The 24,124-nt window shown below is 39.5% G+C and overlaps 2 protein-coding genes across 2 annotated transcripts; one reads left to right on the forward strand and one right to left on the reverse strand.

Annotated features, from left to right (window-relative positions):
• Positions 1 to 3,066: 3,066 nt before the first annotated feature.
• LOC143151711 (uncharacterized) lies at positions 3,067 to 4,004 on the forward strand. The gene is made up of 3 exons (XM_076321084.1): positions 3,067 to 3,383; positions 3,604 to 3,893; positions 3,964 to 4,004. The coding sequence occupies exons 1-3, from the start codon at positions 3,170 to 3,172 to the stop codon at positions 3,988 to 3,990; spliced, it is 531 nt and encodes a 176-aa protein (XP_076177199.1). The 5' UTR covers positions 3,067 to 3,169; the 3' UTR covers positions 3,991 to 4,004.
• Positions 4,005 to 9,256: 5,252 nt separating this feature from the next.
• On the reverse strand, positions 9,257 to 17,824 carry LOC143147570 (insulin-like growth factor 2). The gene is made up of 3 exons (XM_076312926.1): positions 16,963 to 17,824; positions 11,553 to 11,805; positions 9,257 to 10,910 (listed from the first exon to the last, which is right to left on the reverse strand). The coding sequence occupies exons 1-3, from the start codon at positions 17,292 to 17,294 to the stop codon at positions 10,842 to 10,844; spliced, it is 654 nt and encodes a 217-aa protein (XP_076169041.1). The 5' UTR covers positions 17,295 to 17,824; the 3' UTR covers positions 9,257 to 10,841.
• Positions 17,825 to 24,124: the final 6,300 nt, after the last annotated feature.

Here is a 24,124-nt window from a genome sequence, read left to right on the forward strand (position 1 = left end):
TGAAATCATTTTTTATATATACATAGCAAGTACATTGCACTGCAATAATCATTGAAGAGTCCATCGAAGTACATGGAAAAATGAAAATGAATCTTCATCTCACCCTGAAATTTCTTTGAAATTTCTTCACAATCATTCTTATTGCATTAGACGAAATTCATTATGTAAACATAAATAATGTTTTATTATACACTTATTAAATCGAGAATTATTTAATGAAATAATTTTTTATATACAGCAAGTACATTGGACTGCAATAATCATTGAAGAGTCCGTCGAAGTAAATGGAAAGAGGAAAATGAATGTTCCTGCTCTCACCCTGAAATTTTTTTGAAATTCCTGCACGACCATTCCTATTGCATCAGACGAAATTAGCGACTAGACCATCGTGCCCTCGTGTGCGTCGGCTAATTGCAAGCGTCTCGACGCGACGCCGGAGCCAATCTTCAATTGTTTCCCGTCTCTGTCTTACCTACTTTTTTCGATTAACTCCTATTGCACCGGCCACTACATCGTCTGCACACAAAGGGGGTCACGCACACGTTCCCAGCTCGGTCGATTCTCTCCCATTCCATTCCTCTGTCGTCTTTTCGCTCCCTGGCCACGCAAGGAGTTCCTCGGAGTGAAGATAATCATCGGAATCATCGTTATTGACCTAAACTGTTTCGCGCTTGCCACGTTGTCGGCGGCTCTCTGTAGACGACCTCATCGGTCTCGCTTAACCGACCATTGAATCGTAGATGAAATTTTGATGAACCGTGCGAGTTTCGATTTCTCGGTCGAAATTCAACCACCGATTTTTAAGACTGTCGTCGTTTAGATTACTCCCCCGAGGAAGAAATACCTACAGGTATCTTAACTCTTTAGAGCATAGTGGGTTAAGAAATGTCCGATCTTTTTGGGAACGAAATACCTTGGTGAGATATTTTTCAAAGCGGTATGAAAAATTAAAACAATTACATACAAATTGCGCGATGAGATTATTAATGTTACATCTCGTAATTAAATGTTTAATTAATCGTGTTTTTAGGTTTAGCTATTTTGTATCGTTTCACGTGTTTGGCAACTGTGCCCCAAAGAATTATCTAATGAAAGAAATTTTCTTTAAGCGTGATTTTTTCTTCGCGCTTTATTACGAGAAACTTTATTAGATTAAGGTTAAAATTACGTATTCCTATTTCTGTCGAACTTTGTACTTATCTTCGAAAGTAGAAGGGGAAAAGAGGAATTAATTTGCGAACATGATTAGGTTTCTGTTTCAATAATCGTCACCGAATATTGCGGGCAAGAGCGCATTGTTCATAATTGAGTAAATTAAGAAAAGAAATTCCAAACGGCTCAAATGACTTCTTTGGTAGAGTTTTAGCGTTAAAATGTTTAAGGGGCAAAACTCGAGCGAAACGTTAAAATAAAAGTGATTTATGGCAATTCTTTTATAACGTAAAACCTCGATGAAACTTTTCGTCAGAGTTCATATATATTTCTCGACATTCCAAAATATACAATTTTCTTTTCTCGTTACGATTTATCGACATTTTGCAAAGTGATAAATGTCCACGGACCTTCTTGTCAACGACGTGCAGTCTAGCATTATTTATGTTCATTTAGAGAACTACGCATCGTGTGAAATCGACTCTTCTTTAAAAAATATAAAATTAATAATAATACGGGGCAACTGGTTCAAGAGAAATTCCAAAACCGTTTCTTATCGTTAATAAGCGTATATCGTTATTAATAATAAATATTATTATCTAGCAAAAAGCCGATCGAGTCCCCTCCCTTGACACAGTATAATATGTACTGTATAATACATCATTTTATTCGAAAAACGAAATTTCGTTCAACAGTACGAATAAAATAAAAATAAATAGATAAAATAAACACACTATTTTATAAATAACGGATCAACTTCTGAATTTACCGATATCTGCCGCATACCTGATCTAAATTTAGAACAAACGCGAAATCAGACTTAACGCAACACTAATTCGGATATTGAATGGAGTACGTACATATAACTTATTGTCGGAGTGGTAACCCTGGTTAAAGAGACCTAATTCGGACATGTAAGTATTACATTTGTTCAAAAATAAACCTAGAACTAGCACTTGTATTAACTCGACTTAATTAATCGAAGTCCTACTTCAGAAGCGAACACTCTGAATTATTGTAGATATAACCTGAACCTTATTCAGACACGCTCAGAGCGTCGACGTATTTATCCGTGATTGTCTTCTAATTCCAGAACTAATAAAATACAAATACACAGGAAATAATAATACAAATCCTAGACTTATCAGTGCACCCATTTTTCACCTAACCCAAATCCAGCTTGCATCCAATAGGCATTCAATTTATATCTACCCACAATTGAATCCACCCTCTGAGCTAACTCGAATACCTTCCAAGTCTAATCTACACTGTCCAGAACTAATGAAATACAAATACACAGGAAATAATAATACAAATCCTACACTTATCAGTGCACCCATTTTTCACCTAACCCAAATCCAGCTTGCATCCAATAGGCATTCAATTTATATCTACCCACAATTGAATCCACCCTCTGAGCTAACTCGAATACCTTCCAAGTTTAATCTACACTGTCCAGAACTAATGAAATACAAATACACAGGAAATAATAATACAAATCCTACACTTATCAGTGTAGCCATTTTCCACCTAACCCAGATCCAGCTTGCATCCAATACGCATTCAATTTATATCTACCCACAATTGAACCCACCCTCTGAGCTAACTCGAATACCTTCCAAGTCTAATCTACACTGTTTTCTGCACTGAACTTACACTTTGGACTAATCTAAAAAATTCTCCTCAATTCTCGACGTAAATCGAATTCTTCTTTTCACAATGTTACGATCCAAACGTGACGAACAGCCCGAACTCATCGATGATCCACTTCACCTGTTTGCGTCCAGCCATCGTGGTTTACCCAATGGTATTCCCTGCAACGAACAATAACGAAAACCGAATCGTGACGAGTGAATAAACAAACCCGATTGCGGGAACGAGCCCGCGACACGTACCAATGGATAACAACGGGATTAAAAGTGTGAAGGACCCGTGAATGTCTTGAGTAGCACAAGGACCAGCAGATCAGCAATCTCGTGGCGTGTAAACAGCTGGCAACCTCTTTTAGTTAACGAGCATGGGCATGCACAGAGTGCAGCAAACAATCCGCGTCGCGCTTTTTGCCGCGACGCTCAACGCGGTGCTCGACGTCTCCTTTGGTGACTCCCGGCTACCCTTGATGTGCAAGAATATCGCCAGGGACGTCATAATAAACAGCTGCAAGGGGCCCAGGATCAAACGAGGTGTTCATATATCGAACCAGGAAACATTGGGTAAAGAATTGCAAGTAGGTGAGTAATTGGGATTGGTTAGAGTCGAGCGAGGATTCGGGAGATATCGTTGGATTGCCAGGTTCTGTTATCGATTGATCGACAGTTATACCTGATGTTAATCCGTGAACTCCTCGAAAGACGTTACAAATTGACCAGCGTAACGATTCTTCGCGATAGATGTATGCAACGCGTGGCAAATCCCACGCTGGAGGTTAACGAACCGTAACTTGACTTTCAGACGTGTCAAATTTGGAGAACGATTTACGAGCGATTCGACAGAAGAGACAATGGGGTACCATACCGGGGATGACAGGTGGATCGGTGAACACCTACCATAACACGGAGTTAAATACCCCGTTGTTAAATTTCGATGATAACCAACAGACTGATATAACGAGCCAGCAATTTGGACCATCCGATGGTTTTATGCCTTACGGTCCAGCTATGGGACCGCCTATGGGACCACCTATGGGACTACCTATGGGACCACCTATGGGACCAGGCATGTTTGAAAGATTCAGATTCGCCGTGAGTAAAAATACGCCATTTCCTATCGACGATTTGGTTAATCGATTCAACAAAGAGAACACTATTGTAGGCCTCGATGATAGAAAACCGAACGTGAATAAATGGGACGTACGAGTAGTTCCTGCTCGATACACGTACATTTTTGGACCAACTTCAAACAGTAATGACAAGGCATAAAGTCTCTGAATACACTTTCACGCTCTTCTGCTTCTTGTTCTCTGACTATCTAACTCTGACTATTTTCTACACTCTGACTCTTCGATTTTCACTCTGTACTCTTAGCTAGATGGTTGTAGTTGGAGCAACATTAACTGACCGCTCAAGGCTACTCCCTCCACTCTGAATTGCATCAGGCACGATTCATCATTTAACACTGGTGCTGTCCACGAGTTTAATTTCTTATGCGTCGAATGGCGATTGATTTAAACACGTACGAACAATGTTATCGAGTAAAGTTTATTCAGCTGGAAACGGAGAATAGGGTAGATGATGTTCTGCAAGTTTCGAAGCGTATTATATAGAATCGTGTGTTTTTCTATGATTTACATCTACATGTACGTCTACATTTCTAATATGCAGAAAACACCTTCGCCTACGTTTTGTTAAATCTTTCATAAAGTGAAATAAATGGCTATAAATGTACTGTTTAATTTAGAAACTCGCATAGGGAGAAATCGAGAAATTTTAGGCATTTTTGTTAGTCCAGTGCGTGACAAAATTAGGCGACAACTCCCCTTCTTCAGGGTTTCAATATATTATCGAATCCATTCCTATAATCCAATGTTTTCAAATAATTTGGCGCTTAAAATATTTTTGTATGCGTGTTTAAATGTTTCAACTGTCTTTTTAACAGTTTAACGTTAGTAAATGTCGGTTTTCACACCGTGGAAAAATGACACAATCGATCAATTTTCTATAATCATCCTGTACGACATTAATAAAATGTTTTTGAATTAGTATCGGTTATAAATTTGTTAAGAAAAATTAACAGCAAGAAAAAATATAAATAAAATCTTTCGAGTATAAATACTGCATTTTATCTACTTCTCAAAGGAATGCAATCTCGTTGAGTCCATAGGTCGAGGAAAGAAGATTGAAAACAGAGTTTAAAAGACTGCATTTCAGCATGAAATCGATAATGTTTATTAAACATTATCCGACGTAATCGCTCGGACGTAATCGTTGTATCTAAGATAATTGACTTTTAATCTGTGCCCTTGAGTCGATACAATTTTATTACATTTAAAATTTAACAAAAATTACGTATTCCTGTCAGTTAACAATAGTTAATTTTAATTCGTAGGAACCGCACGAATTCCTTGGCTACGACTTGAGCCCGGAAGAACTCGACGAGCTTCACGAGGAGTTCAGTGAAAGGATGCCCAGGAACTCTAAAGACCTGAACAAGAAAATCTTTCTGAACGTTGCAGCGAAATGTTGTCCAAATGTGAAGCTGTGTTACGACGATCCAAGCCTAATTCCATGCATGGGATACTAATTGTTAAAATTTCTAATAAAAAGTGTGACGAATATTCATATATTTGGAAAATCGAGCCTTATCAGTCGTACTTAAATTGATACACGTGTACAGAAGATCCAAAAAGAAGTAAAGGGCACATTGCGTTAATTCATTTGCCCTAAATCCTGTGAAAATTAAATAAATGAAATTGTCACCTGGAACTTATCGAAATTAACTTAAATTTAATCTGAACTAAATAGCCTTCACATTTTCTTAATCGTAATTTGTCTATTAATGAATCGATAACAGTTTAAAAAAATTTATAAACTCGTGCCACAAGTTACGAAAACTTCATCCATGCACATTATAATGAACATTGTTGAGAAGCAGTCGACAACACGTCTCGTTACAATTCAATAATATTTTAAATATTTCTTGAAGAGGATACAAATAAAATATTTTAAACTTTTCCCATAGAGATTACTTCTATTTTGTTTCATCTGGTGAGTATACTAGTTCTGGCAAAAAATTTTCAGTCAAGTTCCAATAATATGAAATTCTTTAAAAATACTGTAGTTTTTAAGATATACAATGGTGTAAATGTAAAACACCATGCATAGAAATGTTAAATCGGTTTGATTTGAAGTAACTATAAAAAAAAAGGATATAAACTTTGGTTTATTAATCAGAAGGAAAGAGTGAAAAAGCAAAGTGGTAGTTAGAAAAAAGTATTCTTTATTGTGAATTTACAAAGAAATGAACATTACTTTTTAATCATATTATAATACTTAATTTTTTGTGACGTTTCCACGACCACGTATAACTGCTTCTATGTGTGTTGACATTAAAGTTGTTAACTTTTTAGCACTCTGTTAGTGAAATTTCTTCCCAGAATAATTTTAATTCTTCTCACAGGTAATTTTTATTTTGGGTTCTTTCATGATTTAATTTTTTCCATATTGGCAATCAATTTTCTGTAGAATTCAAGTCTGGGCTATTATTATTTGGTCATTTGATATTTAAATACTAGGTATGGAGCGACAAAACTTATTGAACAGTATAGTACTTATAGTACTCGTTCGATGAAACTTATCGAGCAACCTATTACTCGGATATTCGAATACTCAATTATTCGGAGTACTTTCGCACCGTTCGAATAACTATATATTTATTCAATAATGATATTTAAATACTAGGTATGGAACGACAAAACTTATCGAACAGTATAGTACTTATAGTACTCGTTCGATGAAACTTATCGAGCAACCTATTACTCGGATATTCGAATACTCAATTATTCGGAGTACTTTCGCACCGTTCGAATAACTATATATTTATTCAATAATGATATTCAAATACTAGGTATGGAACGACAAAACTTATTGAACAGTATAGTACTTATAGTACTCGTTCGATGAAACTTATCGAGCAACCTATTACTCGGATATTCGAATACTCAATTATTCGGAGTACTTTCGCACCGTTCGAATAACTATATATTTATTCAATAATGATATTCAAATACTAGGTATGGAACGACAAAACTTATCGAACAGTATAGTACTTATAGTACTCGTTCGATGAAACTTATCGAGCAACCTATTACTCGGATATTCGAATACTCAATTATTCGGAGTACTTTTGCACCGTTCGAATAATTATACATTCGAATATACAATTATTCGAAGTTAGTTCTCAACGTTATTTCGGACAAGTGTCAAAAATCTTTAAGTGAATCGCAATCTTGTGAATGTAAACAAACCGCGCGAATGTAAACAAACCTGACAAACTCTTCCCGCTTCCGGTAGTAGTCCGTGCGCACCCCGACCAGCCGAGCCTTGAATCATCTATTAGCCCAAACGGCATCATCTTCAGCTGAAAGTGCACTTGCACGAAGAACCGCGAGAGACGATGTCCCGTAGTGGGTTTGCTACTATCATCCAATTTACAAGCGAACCGTGTGCAGCGGTTAATGGCTGTCAGTGTAATGGGCTACTTGCAGATAGTGATGGGATCGAAACGAGCTGTCGGGGGTCCGCTCAAATGGCGGCGGAGAATTTCAACCTGTAACGAGTTTTCTTTCTTTTTTTTTTTTGGCAACTATAACGACTTCTAAAGGGACACCGTAAACAAGGAGGCGTACCAGCGAGATTCGAAAGATTTTATTTCTGGAACCAGTCTGCGTAACGAGCTTCGAGTTCGTATTTACGTGAATTTTACGATTGATGTTAACGTTCGCAGACGCGAAATATTTTCCCGATGTTTGAATTTCACACGATCGTAAATCAAGCTACACGTTTTATATCGGAGGAGGAATGGTTCTTTTCTGAAATTTTTATTTAGAAACAGAAATTTGATAAATTTTCAAGAAATTAATGAGAATAATTTTGTACGATGTTAACTTAATTCAACTTAGATTTATCCCGGATTTAATTCATTGTTGTACGAATAATCCATTCGTTTCCCAATTTCTTCTCTCGAATTGGAATAATTGAATTCGATGAAAAAATTGTACAGGGAGGTGTTAAATTGATAATATGGATATATTGAATTTTGTAAAGGCAGTGAAAAAGCAGACATTTTTTATAGTTGGTACGAGCCTAAAGAGTTCCCGGTACTCGTCACGAAATCCTTCAATAAAGACTGAATTCTCCTAGATCCGACGTGTCTTTCTACTGATTGCCGGCTGAAAAGACGAAGATTCTATCAACGTGTTCACTCTTCGCCCCGTGCACGAGTATCGTCTAACACGTTGATGTCAACGTGACCCGTTAATAATTCAATCTACCAGAAGATGCACTGTTCAGAAATCGGCTTCTCACAATGAAACATTAAAGAATAACCACTTGGATGCAAACACAAAACAAATACTAGTTGCAGTTGTGAGAATAAGTCGGAAAAACATTAAGAAAAGAGAGAAATACAAGACTGAGATAGACAACGCGTTCTGACTTGAACATTTTTTATCGTTTCATTATTTTAATCGATGGTTGAAGTAACAGATCGAAAAAAATCAGGGAAGTCATATTTACACACGTAACGAGTAATTCCTAACCTCAAATTAACACGCTTAGAATTCTTCAATGTGTGTTATCGATTAAAATTTGAGTACAACAAACATACTGTATCGTTCGTCGACTTCGTGATTGTGTATTATAAAAAATAAAAGAAAGATTCGTAGAAATCGTGGTTTAGTTATCCCCTGATGTTCATTGCTCGTATGATAATAAAACTATTTACTTGTTAATGATCCAAGTTCGATCATCGGTTATATATGGATTACCAAAAAAATAAATAAAAATGGACGGTAATAAATGTCTCGATTTAACCTTTTGTACATGGAGGGTTAAACAACGACACTATTGAAAATTTCTTACGAGACTGTAAAGACGTCAGTACTACACCGCGTTGTTATCATCTTTTATGTAATGATACTGCGACTATGTCAGCATCAGCTGTTTTCAATTTTTATTATCCTAACGTTCGTTACATGTGACCCCAACCATGAATCAAATTTTTATTAATGGTTATACTGTGCACAGTCGAGAGGAACTTTCTCGTATAAATATTGCTTCGACTCGACGATGTAACCATTAATTGATCGTATAGGGTGTGAAAGATTAAAAGTTTCATTGTTGATTCACCCCATTGTACGAACATTTTTCAATTCTTTTCTCATTACGTATATATCATACATATAATGTAACCTGACCCAGACCCAATTACCCAAACTGATCATCGGTGTGGCGAACTTGAGAAAAATTCATCGGAAACTTTGATCCCATCGCTACTCGCATGCCGGTGGTTACGCAACACCGGCCACGTGTTCGTTGCAAATCGCTATTCGCGACCCCCCTCCCCCAATCGGTGCGCCGGGACAGGAAGGAAAAACAAGACGACCAAGTGTAGCAGTTCAATCGGTATAAATACTCATTTATCCTTAACAGACGTGGAATACAGACTATAGCGAATGTTCGAAAGCGCTTGTGGAAAACATATACATATACACGCATATATACAGATATAATACAAACGTTGTGATAATTTCTCGGGACCATGTTCGTTCCCCAGCGAATCGTGATCTCTTTCTCGACGAGACGCAGAATTATTGACGAGAGAAAGAAAAATCAGACCTGGAAGGTATTTCAATTCGTAACGAGCCCGAACGTTTCATCCTAACCACCGTGAGGCGGCCAAGAGAAAACTACCAGACTGTCTGAACGTTCACCTGGACACGTTTTTCTTTCTCCATACACTACACACTAACCCTCGGTTAGCGCGTTACAACGGTTGCGCGATGCTTCCGGCCAATCGTCCTTAGTGACTAGTTCCGTCAGCACTAACGTTAAAATAATTCATCGATTTAATACTAATGAGATCATTGTTCGACAAAGGAGCTAAAAGCCATCGGCAACCGGAGGAGGAAGGAGATCGGTACTTCTCGGATTCTCTCTGAATGGCTAAATTACGTATACTTACAAGAAAAAAAAAAGAAACAAAAAATAGAGACGAACAAAAAATATATACATACATACAGGACGTACATATACAGTAGAACCTCGATACTTGTACACACGAAAGTTTCTTGCACCGTGTCGAGAAATGAAGTGGACGGTCGCTTAACAACAGGAAATAGTATTGGTAGTTGTTGCTAGATCTGGTACCCCGATAATTGCACAAACCTCGATACACGTAGGAATTTCTAGCCCTGTTCTCGCGCAACTATCGAGGTCCTATTGTATGTATATACAACACACTTATTTAAGTCTTTCTCTAAGAGATCGCGCGACTAACATCAGGTCTGACCGTTCGAATATCGTTCTCGGATCTGATCATGTCGCAAAACTCGACGCAACACGCTCGTGCAACTCGTCCAAAGGAAAATATATAATTAAACGACCAGTCTCTCACTTGTTCTTCGGCTCCGTTCCAGGTTTCGTTAGACGGATATTCTCAAAACGAGCCAATCGAGGCGTATCGCCTCCGTGGTCGTTAGGCAAGGTGTAATCGAGCTACGAATCGACGATATTTGTGTATTATAATAATGGTTCTAGAGTCGTTATTTTCGACTTGGTTCGAGGAAAAGCATTTCATTTTCGTCTCGAGTTACCGGCCCACGGATTCAAGGGAAGGACGATTGAACGACGAAGTTGCTCGTCCCACTAACCGTAAATACAACGACCAATTATCATTCTTTTACGAGACTAGACGTCTTACTGATTGTTTGCATCAATTTCTCTCTCTCTCTCTCTCTCTCTCTCTCTCTCTCTCTCTCTCTCTCTCTCTCTCTCTCCTTGGACTTCACCGTTCCGTCGTTTCTCTGTTGGTTGTTTGTTTCTCCGTGTTCTTCTTTCTGCGTTTCTTTCACGGTGTGGCGACCGATGAGCCACACTATAAAGGAGCGAGAGTTTCGCCAAGTAACGATGACCCCGTGATTCCGCGGGAGCGTTCCTGGATGGTTATTTCTCGTCTGAGCGGGACTTTGTGTCTTAAGGGGTCGACGAACCTTTAAAATCTTCGTTCTTCAATGTTTTGTCAACCGACGTCTTTTCTGGTATCTGCAACGAAAGACAGACAATGTGGTTTAGACGGAGCTGCAATTTTTGGCTGTTCTGTTAGGTCAGTGGGATGATAAACGTTTTGCGGGATACAGTTTACCGATTAGAAGACATTTGTGGATGAATTTGAACGATGGATCAAGGCTACACCTGCTCCTTAAGCAAGAGATTACTTTTACAACACGATTGTCCGTTTGTTTAAAGGAGGATACGTTTATGCGAGTGAGGGTAGTTGGCAGACCACATTAGCTAAGGATTTTCTATCAGTGGTCTTGAATGAGCAATTAATTTTAACCTTACGGTAAATAAAAATCTACTCTTCCTTCATAATTTGGGATGTAATTACTTTGTTTGCAGGAATAGCTTCGCAAACGATAATTATTTACTTCGGATAGCGAAACGATGGAAGATTCGATCGAGGTTAGCTACGTCTCTACGAAAGAGTAGTTGGGTGTGTCTTGGCGCATCGCGAATCGTACGATCTCTTTAGGGTAAAGGTAAAGTTTTGAAATCGTCCAACCGGAGATCGAAAGATGAAAGATAAGTTGAAAGATCAGCCTTGATACCGACAAAGTCGAATGACGACGTGAGACCAAGAGCTGACGGGCCCGAAGTATTATATTATATTATTAGAATAATCACCTTGCCCAGACGACGACGTCTCTGTCTTCGATGCCGACCGACACGATGTCTCCTCGTCGAAACCTTCCCATCGCAGCCAACGCAGTCGTCGTGGTCAGTGTTAGTTCCCTTCTTTCGTGCTCCCTTCAATCCGTGGATCCTACACTTTATCGTGCCGGCGACGTAGTCGGTGTCCGATCTCGATTTCTCCTCCGACGTCGTTCCCGGTCTCCCGGAGGGATACGGTAAACTTACTATCCAAACCGACTTGTCTCTGTAAAAATACAAAGGAAAGTCTAATAAGAAAACAGTACAAGTGGATACCTGATTGAATCAAGATATACTTTTGTGACTGGTAATTGAGAACACAGATAGAAAGCAGAAAAAGAGGAAGCTGAGGAACGATACTATCACCCTAATAGCAAAGTCGTGCACACCTTGTTTAATAGTCTACGTCTGTGATTACGGATGAAGGTTAAGTCCGTGGCATCGAAAGTCGGTACAAAGCTACTTAGTGTTCAATCAGGTGCTCGCGAGAATAGCCCTGGGAGGAATACGGGTGTTACTGGTCAAATTATTTAGTATACAGTATAGCTAGGAGCTAGGAAGATGATTCTCGGGATAAAGGGAATGCAGTGGGCAGAAGGCTGACTAAAACGTCTGAACCCGGAGGTTAATTTCTCAGCTCTGCATACTACAGGCTAAGTCAAAGATCATTCCCTTTAACTTATGATACCCCTCGGGTCTATTCTCGTGGGCTCCGAAACGTGACCCTTCAGTTGTTTATTGAAGAAACTACCAATAGACAGTTGAAATAATCGTTTGAAGCGGTTGTCCCAATACCAAATCCCTTTATACGAGATCCGTTTATTATCTAGAATAATTTACTTGCGTATTTTAGAACGAGATTCATTGTGAACACTAATCGATTAATATATGGAAAGTCTGTTACGCTTTAAAGACGAAGAGCCTGACAACCTATCGTTACCTAAGCTAACCTACAAATATCACATTGTACAAACAAAGGCGCTCTTGATGTCGAGGAGATTGCAATCATCGCGTGGAAAAATTAACAACGATAACGATGCGGTGGCTTCGACAGATGTGCAAACCTACTCGAAATTTCCCAAAGTAAACTAGTCAGTTTACATAGAATTATCTCTGCTAGTAGATAGCGGAATACGTTAACGGTTATAATTTCGCATCGAAAGCATCACTTTAGGGTTGAATTTTAAATTACGTTTACGTGATCGTGAACAGTGAACCATCTACGTTTAAGACGTTCGAAAAATAATTGTTCGAGGAAAAATAAGACACGCAGCAGATGATACGGTATGCAATTAAGGGCTTAAGTAATGAACGTAGCTGGTGAAAGGTGTTCTAACTAGCCCTTAAGAATGAATTATAAATTGACCTGTCAAACCGGTAATCGGGATGGGGATTAAAAAATAAACGAACTATACATAACCACGGATATTCATTCCGGGTTTCTAATAATAAATTCCATTGGACTCACGTTGTGAAGATGATTTATGTGACAATTAAGAGTCGAGTTACAGGATCCTTTACCTATCCTCTCGGGATAAAATATAAAATGATCTGTGAAAATTTAGCGTTAATAGACATATCAAAATCTATCGGATGTCTGATGATATCGAATCTCTGACTGGGCGCCAATCTATAAATATTACATCGGTCAGCCGATTGTTGAAAGATTTGGATTTAAAGTATTCCTACGTGTTATTACTTTCTTCGTTGCTATAGATAATTCTAATTTCAAATAATACCAATTGGAAGGTCTTGTATCACAAAAATTTATTTATCTTAACCGAATACTTAACCGTAATACTAATTTCTGTTCTTGTTTATTAACCAGGTAGTCGAGCTTTTATTCCTACGTTTATTCCTACGTGTTATTACTTTCTTCGTTACTATAAATAATTCTAACTTCAAATAGTAACAATTAGAAGAATTTGTATCACAAAAGCTTTATTTATCTTAACCGAATACTTAACCGTAATACGAATTTCTGTTCTTGTTTATTAACCAGGTAGTCGAGTTTTTATTCCTACGTGTTATTACTTTCTTCGTTACTATAAATAATTCTAACTTCAAATAGTAACAATTAGAAGAATTTGTATCACAAAAGCTTTATTTATCTTAACCGAATACTTAACCGTAATACGAATTTCTGTTCTTGTTTATTAACCAGGTAGTCGAGCTTCTATTCCTACGTTTATTCCTACGTGTTATTACTTTCTTCGTTACTGTAAATAATTCTAACTTCGAATAGTACAAATTGGAAGAACTTGTATCACAAAAGCTTTCTTTATCTTAACCGAACACGTTTCTGTTCTTGTTTATTAACCAGGTAGTTGAGCTTCTATTTACAATTCTGAAACGTCTTGCATCGCCCAAATAAAGGCCTGTGACACTTTTAGATCGTATCTTCGAGAGCCTATTAAGTCTAAAGTAAGAGTAAAGCGTACAGCCACACAGATCCCTATCTAGACACGAACGCTGTACCGACAAGTGCAAACAGAGGGAGGAGTGCAGAATCATAGGTTTCGGTTGGTGGTGTACAAACATCCGTTATCAACGGAACAAGTGCGCTTGTTGATGTTTACGCGGCGAGCGATGGCCAAATATTGAAGCATGATTCACATGTATCGTGTACATTTAGCGTATCTCGAGTAAACAGCTCGCGAACGATACCCATGGCGCGAAATCGGCGCCTGAGTGAAAGAAGAAACAAAGGGAATCTTTTTATAAAAAATCACGGAATACGTACACGGTCTTACAATTCTACGCGGGTAAATAAATTTCGCTCGGTTGCTTACTCGATAATCGACGAAGCACGATCGTCAATTGGCAAAACAAAGAGTACAATTTTTACACGTGAATTGCTCCAGTAAAACACCCTTCGTTTACTCGAACTTGTATTTTATTTATTTATTTATTTTTTTTTTTTTTTTTCTTTTATATCGTCTTCAATATTCGAACAAGTTAATTTCGGACGATGGACCATCTTTTCGGGACGGATTAAATTAATTTCGGACGATAAGAACGCGCTTGTTCGAAGGCGGTAACGAGAGAAGAACCAACGTAGACGTATTCCAGTGAAAACAAAGCAGAAAAAGAAAGATGGCTGCGCGCGCGCCCGTCGCGATCCCGATGAAAGACGAGAAACGAAAGGAGGATAGAAAGGAGAAAAAACGAGGCGACGAGAGATAGCCGATCGTCCTAGTACTTCGGACTAACCTTCCTGCTGAGGCCACTTCACGCAACCGTGAACTTTCGGAAAAGCGACAAAGATTATCGTCGCGGTGCCGATAAAGCGATGCGCGGGTCGCTCTCTCTCGTTCGCCCGCGCGCTGTTCCGGTTTTCTGTTCAACGGCGTCCCGGGACCGGCGTGCACCGCAACTGACTGCCCGCCACGGCTAATAACACGCACTCTGGTGTAAACCACCTACTATCGACGAGGTAAAAGTCCACTTGGACTTGGCTTTCCTCTATCGAGGAGAACGAAAGAATAACAACTTGTTGATTGCAGGGATCAGCTCCCTCGGCCGAGGTTCGAGAAACCAACGCGTAAATAGGTGTCCACGAAAGCGGTTTCTCGTCTCGGCCGAGAACTTCCGGTGTATCTCGTTGAATCTTGGCCAACGAAGCCGCTGAACTCTCGTACGTCGATTTTCGCCTAACTTTCGCACAAATGTTCGTTCGTTACCACGAACCGTACCGTGTCTCGGTCACAGATTTCCAATTTAACGGAGAAATGATTTCGCTTGATTTCGGTTGTCTAGAAATTGGTGAGAAATGTATGTGCGAAGGTAAAAAAATTTGCAACATTTTTTCCAAGTTGGCAGTTGACGGTGGTCTTTCTTTGTTAATTAACGAACGAACACCCCGTGTACGCACGTGACTATCGCTATACGCAATCGATCGCAAGAAGCTACAAATGAACGATCCCGATTGGTGTTCACCGTTGGAGGGAAATCCCTCTTTACGGCGTGGTAACGCTGAACCGATAACTAAGTGACAATTTTCGAAATATTCTGATCACCGAATCGGTATGACCGTTCGGTGACACGAATCTTTCCAGCATCTCTCACTGTACCGAACTCGTTCCACATGGTTCCGGATTATTCGCCGAACGATCGTGTACACGCTGGAGACCCGCGTCGTCTCGATGGAACATCGACGAAGCACGAAGGGTGAACACGATCGGGAAAGTAACGATACTCGTACTCGGTCCAGGTACACGAAAGTGAAACTCGAATCGATCCAACTTGGAGCAAATTCTAAGCAACGCAACTCCACGGACCGATCCGATCCAGTGCAATGCTTCGAGTCGATCGGTTACGCAATCATGTTTTGACAAGCCAGTCTTTGAGAACGATTCGAACCAGTTGGTCGCGGATTAATCTCTCGTCGCGTAATTGCAGTCCAGAGATGGAAAAAAACCGAGGCGGGATCACGACGGAGCTTTGCATAACGTGACGATCGAGTTAACGAGCGATTCAATCTAGCGGTTAAATCGGCCTTTCCGTCCGTTTCGCGGAATCGCGGTTAATCGCAAGCTGAAGCCAAATCCTCCCGGTGCAACGTACACATCCGGGACTCCTGGGGCACAATTGATCGCCAAGGAGTCCATTGGAAAGGTTAACAGAGTCGGAGGTAAGTGACCTTAATCGGTAGCCGGAGTAGCGTTGACCTTTCAATTTCACCTCCCTGCACACTCACTGCGATCGGAGACGTGACTCGTATCGAGGGGAAACGCAAAGTCCACTGACAAGCCATTGCAAGGGGCAGAGAATACAAGATCGAGTCGTCAACAGGAAAACCGATGTTCTTGAATATATGAGGTGGTATCGAGCAGATTCTCTATAAAAAGTAAGAAACTAATTTGTTAACGGCCAACCCTCACGGTAGATCCCTTGGTAGTTGTTGCAACCGATCCTAAGAATTCTCCCATCGTTCGAACGCCTTTTGAAAGTCCTTGCTTCGTGACGTTCAGTGCAACTCTCTCTCTCTCTCTCTGTTCCTAAATCTTCTTCTAAATTCTAAGACAGTTGAGATCCGAGAAGTCGAATCTTCTGTGCTGAACACAGCTGAGAAGATTCAGACGGAAAGAAAGAGAGAGAACTGTTCAAAAGACGTTCGGTCAATGGTCAGAATCCCCGGAACAGTTCCACCAACACCCAAGGGCACTGTCTCGACGACGACGACCACTAGAATCTCAAATGAATCACTGTTCCTAGAACCCGTCTCGAATTGGATATTTTGACATCGTCTGATAAATGGAACATCAGTCGCCCGTCGATGCTCAGGGACAAATTATAACGCTCGATACGATCGCGCAGTAGCCGAACCAAGGACAGTTAGAAAAATACCAAAGAAAAAAAGGAGAAACTAACATCCACTCACACGGCGCCCCCGGAACTCTCTGTGTCCTGTTTGCAGTACTGTTGCAGGTGTGAGAACGAGCACTGATGGTAGCAGCACTCCTCCACCAGGCCAGGTCCCATCGAGTCTTGAGGATCCGTTTCCGCGCTGTAGGAGAACGGCTCGTTGTATCCTCGATCCTTGCACGCGAGCGCGAGGGCATCGCTGAGACTCCTCGAGCACAGTCTGAGCAACGATCTCTTGTACGGGACCCCGTTGACGGTATCCAGGAACGCGACCAGGAGGATCAGGCTGACCAGTACCATCCTCCCGGGTTTGCCTCTTACGGACGTGGCGCGGCCAGTTCTCGGCATTCTGACGTCGACTGCGGTACACCGAGCCACACCGAAGTTTCACAAAGTGGTTGGCTACGGTCGCTTGTTTCCCTTTTGCACGCGGTGAGTGCGTTAAACGGAGGGTTCGGTTGTTTCTGCGTGAAGTGATCACCGTCGGTTCGCGAACTGTGGCATTCTCCCAGTGATCGCCACGTGTGTCAGCGTTCTCGTTTCTTCGGGACCGGTGTCACACGGTGCCCACTCACGGCTTTCGATCGTTAATGTCCAAGAGGTACAGGTGTCTGGGTACCGGAGTGTCTCGATTAATCCTATCCACCGGACTTTGTCTCTCAGATGTTGTCTCGCGGCGGTTGCCGAGCGTTTCTTCCGTAACGGATACAAAACGTTGTACGTCCGACCTCTGTGTTGCACGGATCACTTGGTCAGAGTTTGCGGATCTCTGTTACTTCAGGTGGTTAAAAGACGGACAGCAGCGCCGGAGTTATTTCTGAGGAGACCTCCGTTGGTACCGAGTTCCTCGGTGCCACTGGTACCGGCTTGCCTCGCCACGCGGTTCTTGTTCCAGATTTCACGGATTAGAGGAGAGGAACGATAAGGAGACACACTGAGAGAGGGGAAAAGATGGCGGTGGAGGAAGATGGAAAGAGGAGGGAGAAGAGGTCATGCTGGACTGCTGGTGGTAGATGGTACTCGTGTGCGCTCCACAGTACATCGGGAGTAGGGGTCGATGAAGCGAGATCGCTCGATCTCTTTCTCATTTTCTCGGTACAGAGGGACCGAACAGACCGCCTATCAGATCCGGCAACCGTCGGCACTGGCTGTGTCTCGGTTCGTAAGAGGGATACATCGTATCGTCCCGAGTGTTTCGTTTTCGTTTGGGTTTCATCCTCTGGCTCTCATTCGGCGAGCTTTCCCCGCGGTGTCACGCGGAGTTTCCCCGTGCAAAGCTGCGTGTTCACGTGTCGTCAAGTCACGACTTTCATTCCCGTGACAGTGAATGACATTTCCACGATGCAACGCAGCGAGCTTGCGCAGTGAAAAGTAACACGGTTACGAGGACGCTCTTTCGACGATTCCACGCCAAGTTGCACGCTCTGTAACACGGTGTTACGCGTTTAGAAAAGGGAAAAATGAAGAAAAGAAAATAATTATTGGGTCGTTCGGAAAGTCGTTTCGTTTTTTCTTTTTGGTGAAAATGAAACACGATATTTTTATAGTGTACGTACATTTTATTCAATTATGTATTCTCCGTCTTGGAAAACGATACGATTTTCCGAGCAACGCAATAATTTGAGAAAGTTTTCCGGTTAAGTCGGATCAATCGAGCATCGTAGTGTTGTTTCGATAGGTAACATCGAGCAAAAGTATCTAGATGTATCCAAACGATAGAATTTTTAAACTGAACGCGAACAATATTGACTATTGGCAAACGAACAAATTTGTCGCAATAATTCTAACCAGAGCACAGGGAGTAGGTTCTGTTCAAACTTGGCCATTGTCCAACGTAAAATTCTAACTTTTCGTTCCGATCATTTATTTTCCACAAAATACTTCCCAGATCTTTCTCGTTGTTTACTTAACGACGTATCGTTCCTCTCCTCTCTTCGTCTTTTTTTATTTTTTTTTTTTTTTTTGCGCAGAACGATACGTTCTTTCAAATATCACCGAAGATATCGTTCTTCAATTTGAATAAACCTCTCGGATTTACTCCGTGTGGTACCCTTATCACTGACGCTCCTAAACATTCCTGCGTTGAATCAATCTTCAAATTCAGATAATAATTATACACGTTCTCTCAACTCCGTAACCCGTGAATGTTTTCGCTCTCCGCGATCGTGACAATCGTGAAAATACGAGGACAGATTGTCACACTGTCGCGACTTCGAACCGTGGCTAATGTCACGTGAATACGCGGCGATGATAGAGACCGTCGTATATCGTTGCCACTTCGCTAACGTTACGTGTATATTCACCTTAAGGAGGTGCGTGTCCTCGCGATGTGAACGACAAGCGCGAACCCCACAGGGGAGTTCGGTGATGCCCAACAAAGGGTGGCCATTATCGGGGCCGTCGATTAATCACGGCTATTTTGCCTCGACCCGATAAATTCCGCGTATTTTTTGAGCAGATACAGCGCGGGAGACGTCCGGTCGACCTCCTACCCTCGTTTCTTTCCGCCGATCGTACCAGTTTCCGATATCGTTCGACGAAGTGGAGGCCTTCGCTCGACCGCTCTCTCGCCTCTCTTTCTCTCTGCTCGTAGAGTTCATCGCGGGTGCGCGTCGCAACGATTACCGCATTTTATGCACCCCGATTAGATACAGTTTTTCCACTCTCGATTTAGAACGCAGGTAATGCTCGGTTATCCTGCTCGGGGCTGCGGTTAAACGACCGCGATACGTTGTTGTTTACGACGCCGACGCCGCGTAGTTTCCTTTTGGATCTGCTTGTGTAGCTAGTTTGCCGGTTCAGGGATACTTTGTCCGTACAGTTGAACGGACACGGAATAATTACTTGCGTTCGCTGTTGTTTAGCCTTGTCGGTTTACGGCCAGTCAGCAACCGTATCAATTTCCACGTGACGACCAACGAAAATGCCACACGACGATTTATTCGCAACGTTGTTGTTCGTTCGCAAGCTGTTGTTCGTTTCTTGCGAAATATTATTTTATTTAATAACTCGATGATATTTTTCTTTCGCTCGTTCGAAATTTAAACATGTACCCGTAGTCGGCCATTTAAGTCGTGAAAATTCAACCTATTTGCGATCATTGTTAGCAAATTAGTTTCTAAACATTTCATATATGCTTGGGTTCTTTGAAGTAGGCATTTTAAAAACATCTTGTAGTTCGTTTATTAATATATTAATTTATAGTCGCAATATACAAGAATATGCGAAAATGACACACGACGATTTATTCGTAACGTTTATAACGTTTCAGCTGTTGTTCGTTTCATGCGAAATATTATTTTATTTAATAACTCGATGATATTCTTCTTTCGCTCGTTCGAAATTTAAACATGTACCCGTAGTCGGCCATTTAAGTCGTGAAAATTCAACCTATTTGCGATCATTGTTAGTAAATTAATTTCTAAACATTTCATATATGCTTGTGTTCTTTGAAGTAGGCATTTTAAAAACATCTTGTAGTTCGTTTATTAATATATTAATTTATAGTTGCATTGTACAAGAATATGCGAAAATATCACTTTCGTCAATAGTAAGTTTATCAAGTTCAGCCTTTACCACGTCAACAGTGAGCCATTATAAGTAGCATAAGTATTAGGTTGTTCGGAACATCATTTCGTTTTTATTGGTGAAAATGAAATACGATTTTTTTAGAGCGTATAAACACTTTACTAAATTATATATTCTCCATTTTGGAAAACGAAATGACTTTCCAAACAATCCAATATTTAGGTAATTAAAACAACTAAATTAATAAATAAACGAACAAAACTGTTTATTTATATTTATTGCATAATGCACTAATACATTCATTTACGAAACGAAAACGGGAATTCTTTTTCGATGAGTGAAAAGATAAAATAAAATAAAAGAAAACAATTTTCTTTCTACGCGTGTAATAGAAAATGAAACTGAAGAAACTAATATTTAGTAACATTTATAGTACTTTAGCAAATGAACACGATAAACAAATAAATGATTCATTTTGGATATCGGTATAAGACAGGCCTACGAATTTTATGCATTTGTCTTACTCTAAATTTGTTCATTCTTATCTTCTGCATCGCTATATAAATCGTTACTGCACAGTCTGCATTTATCTTTACGTAGCAGCTTTCGGTGTACATTTTTTCGTCTTCGACTATTTTCTTTTTAATTATTTTCTTCTTCGCGCATTTATCGTCAATTACTTTTTCTTTCTTTCTTCTTGTTTTTGTAGCTTCCTTTCCATGCTTTTTGTTTTCTTTTTGCTGCAAATACGCACGATATTCGACAGATGATATCGTCGCTGGCATATTCTGAGCAGTCTTTGTTTTATTTTTAGTTGATTTATTAATAATTTTTGGGAAAAATAAATGCTTCATGGTCGATGATGGAAGTGATGATAGTTCTGTGACGGCATTGTCATCCATTCGTTCGTTACTTATAATAATTGTAGATCGAACGTAATTCGGATCTTTATTTTCCTTTCCAAATTTTTCTGTCTTGTTAGTTTTCTATCTTGACTTTCGGTTAAATTTGCACGACATCGACCCATTTCCTGAATCGTTTCCATTTTATGATCAGGTTTCAATTCATCTTTGCGTTTCAAAATTTCAAACAATGCATTTATTTGAAAATTCGAATAAACCGATTATATATTATTAGATTCAATCCACGGCTGTTTTGTATTTTGATCGATCTTGAACACTATCCAATAGTTGGCTATGAGGGCCGTTTACTAGTTTTAATTATATTTTCAATACTAGTAGTCGGCCCTCCCGAAAAATATACATAATCGCTTAATACTATTCTAACCTTAAAAACCTTTCATTTAAGTATTACTAATTGCGTATGTAAAATATTAATATTTAAAACTTACGTTTATTAACGATAGACACTATTTTAAATCCCTACTAAATTCATTGAAATTTCGACACGTGATATCAATTAGCCAATCAGCGTTCGAGTTAGAATTTTTCTAGTTCACAATGTTATCACTAGGGATATGAAATTGTATACACCGGAAGTGTAGGTATAATAGATCGACCATTAGCATATTTTATTTTATGCGATTGGGTTATTACTTTTTAATTATCAGACACTTAGTTTGAAAGAGTTATTCGAAAACTTTTTCAATTTTGTTTTACTCGTGAAAAGACCAGATCTCTGATGTTGCATTACTTTTACTGAATAATGAATCGAGAATTATAGATAATCAAGCAGGAGAGTAGAAAAAAGCTGTAGATTGTACAGATGGGACACTGAAATTCAATTTCGACACATGGAAACTGGTCATTCGAAATATCTATTATTGTCGATGTAAGATAAGCTCGTGTGTCAACATCTTGAGTTTCTGTAAATACAGAGTGTAGAAACTGTATTATGAAAAATTCGAAAAGCATATAACACTCATTAAAAGAAACAAAATAAGCTTAATAAACATTTAATATACATACACATAGGTTCTAGAGTCGCCTATAAATACAGGTAGCATTCGACTGGAAGACATAATTTATAATTAGCAAACTAAATTTTCGCTTTTCGATTTTGCTATTGTTAAAATAAATAAATATATTGATCGGATAAAACAAAATTTCTAGGGTAACATCTACAAAAAGTAGCAACTAAAATCTGCATTAACCCATCAAGTAGCGACTTATTCTTTCTTCAAAATTGTTGTTTCTTTTCGAAATATTGCATTCAAAAATATTTTATCAAATAGGGAAAGTAATATTTTCATGAAAGAACATATTTTCTAAAATTACGACATCCTCGCTTAGAACTATCTTATAGTATCGAAACACTTGTATATAATTTCAGAAATAAAGTAAATTATTCTCGAATATAATATTCTTTTATTTCCAACATATTATAAATAATTCGGGAACATAGTTTTGTACATTAAACATCGCGTAATATTTAAAAAAGATGTAACAATCACAATTTGATTTGTGGAGGTTAAACCATTGCGAACAATGGAATTAGAAACAATAAACGAATGAAAAGAGAGTTCATGATCCAACGGTGACATTTATCGATCATTAACCTGCTGCGACTGCGACTCGTCTCAATACGTCATCGGTAACGCATGTCACGTTCGTTTTACATACATTAATAAATCTTCTGTACACCCTGTAAATAACACATACAGAAATACTCCTATAATAGAAAAAGTTACCGATAAACTTGAAATAAACATAACGGAACACTTAACCATAGAAACGATAACGAATCGAAACTATCGATACCGTTCGATAAATTGCATTCTAGTATCGAGCTGTGTCAATCAGAATCGATATCCATTTGATAATTTCATAAATATATCAATAGTATCAATATATTATACATTTGATATTTCTATAAAAATATTCGTACATGTTCGTACACTTCGCAAAGTTATATACATTCAATGCTCTTTAAAAAGCATCGTTAAGTCTATTTCCAATAAAAATTTCACACCCTTATGCACGATTCTTATTAACGCTTAAGGGTCGCTCGCATCACGCGACGGTTACGCCAAATTGAAGACGTAACCTATGCGACGTGTTCGAAACAATGTTAGAGTATTTGTTTGTTGTGCTTTGGTTAAACGTGCGTCTCTTTGATACTAGTGGAAATCAGCCATTCGTGAAACTTTTGGAAATCTCTTAAACACGTCGTCCTTATCAACGGGCAGAGCGATGCCTTCGTGAGTGCAGTACATCACGTACGATCATTGGCTCGATTGTTAACTTCAACGTCACGTTCGGCCTTACCAAGCTTGCCACGTGTAAAATGATAATAAATTTCGTAGCACGTGATTACGTTGTAGAGGAAAATTCTTTGAATTTTTCCAAAAACGATGAAACGCCGCCAAGGACAAAACATGACACGTGTCCCATAAATAGTGGCGATACGGTTTCTGCGGGGTAAGACGGCTGTTCGTTTCGCGCGTGGTACTCCAGGTGGAAATTTACGTAATTGTCGATTCACCGTTTTGAGAATGTTCGTTTATCTACAACGTGCTGCAAGGTATGTCCACGGGTACAATATCCTCTGCGGACTGTTTGCGTTTTCTTCTTTCGATTACGATTTGAAAATGTTAGGTTTTAAAGCAATCGGGCTGTTACTTTACACGATATCATAATACATGTTGCCTTTTTAAATTATAACAGACACGTACGCAGAACGTAGCTTCT

The sequence above is a fragment of the Ptiloglossa arizonensis genome, chromosome 1 (assembly GCF_051014685.1).
Source record: "Ptiloglossa arizonensis isolate GNS036 chromosome 1, iyPtiAriz1_principal, whole genome shotgun sequence".
NCBI classification, from domain to species: domain Eukaryota; kingdom Metazoa; phylum Arthropoda; class Insecta; order Hymenoptera; family Colletidae; genus Ptiloglossa; species Ptiloglossa arizonensis.

Excerpts from the sequence above, each read along its gene's own strand:
- LOC143151711 (XM_076321084.1), top strand. The coding sequence starts at position 3,170 with ATGGGCATGCACAGAGTGCAGCAAACAATCCGCGTCGCGCTTTTTGCC. Across the intron at positions 3,384-3,603 it reads GGGTAAAGAATTGCAAGTAG|ACGTGTCAAATTTGGAGAAC; the intron begins GTGAGTAATTGG and ends CTTGACTTTCAG. Across the intron at positions 3,894-3,963 it reads TTGAAAGATTCAGATTCGCC|GCCTCGATGATAGAAAACCG; the intron begins GTGAGTAAAAAT and ends ACACTATTGTAG.
- LOC143147570 (XM_076312926.1), bottom strand. The coding sequence starts at position 17,294 with ATGCCGAGAACTGGCCGCGCCACGTCCGTAAGAGGCAAACCCGGGAGG. Across the intron at positions 11,806-16,962 it reads GAGAGTTCCGGGGGCGCCGT|AGACAAGTCGGTTTGGATAG; the intron begins GTGAGTGGATGT and ends GTATTTTTACAG. Across the intron at positions 10,911-11,552 it reads GACGTCGTCGTCTGGGCAAG|ATACCAGAAAAGACGTCGGT; the intron begins GTGATTATTCTA and ends CTTTCGTTGCAG.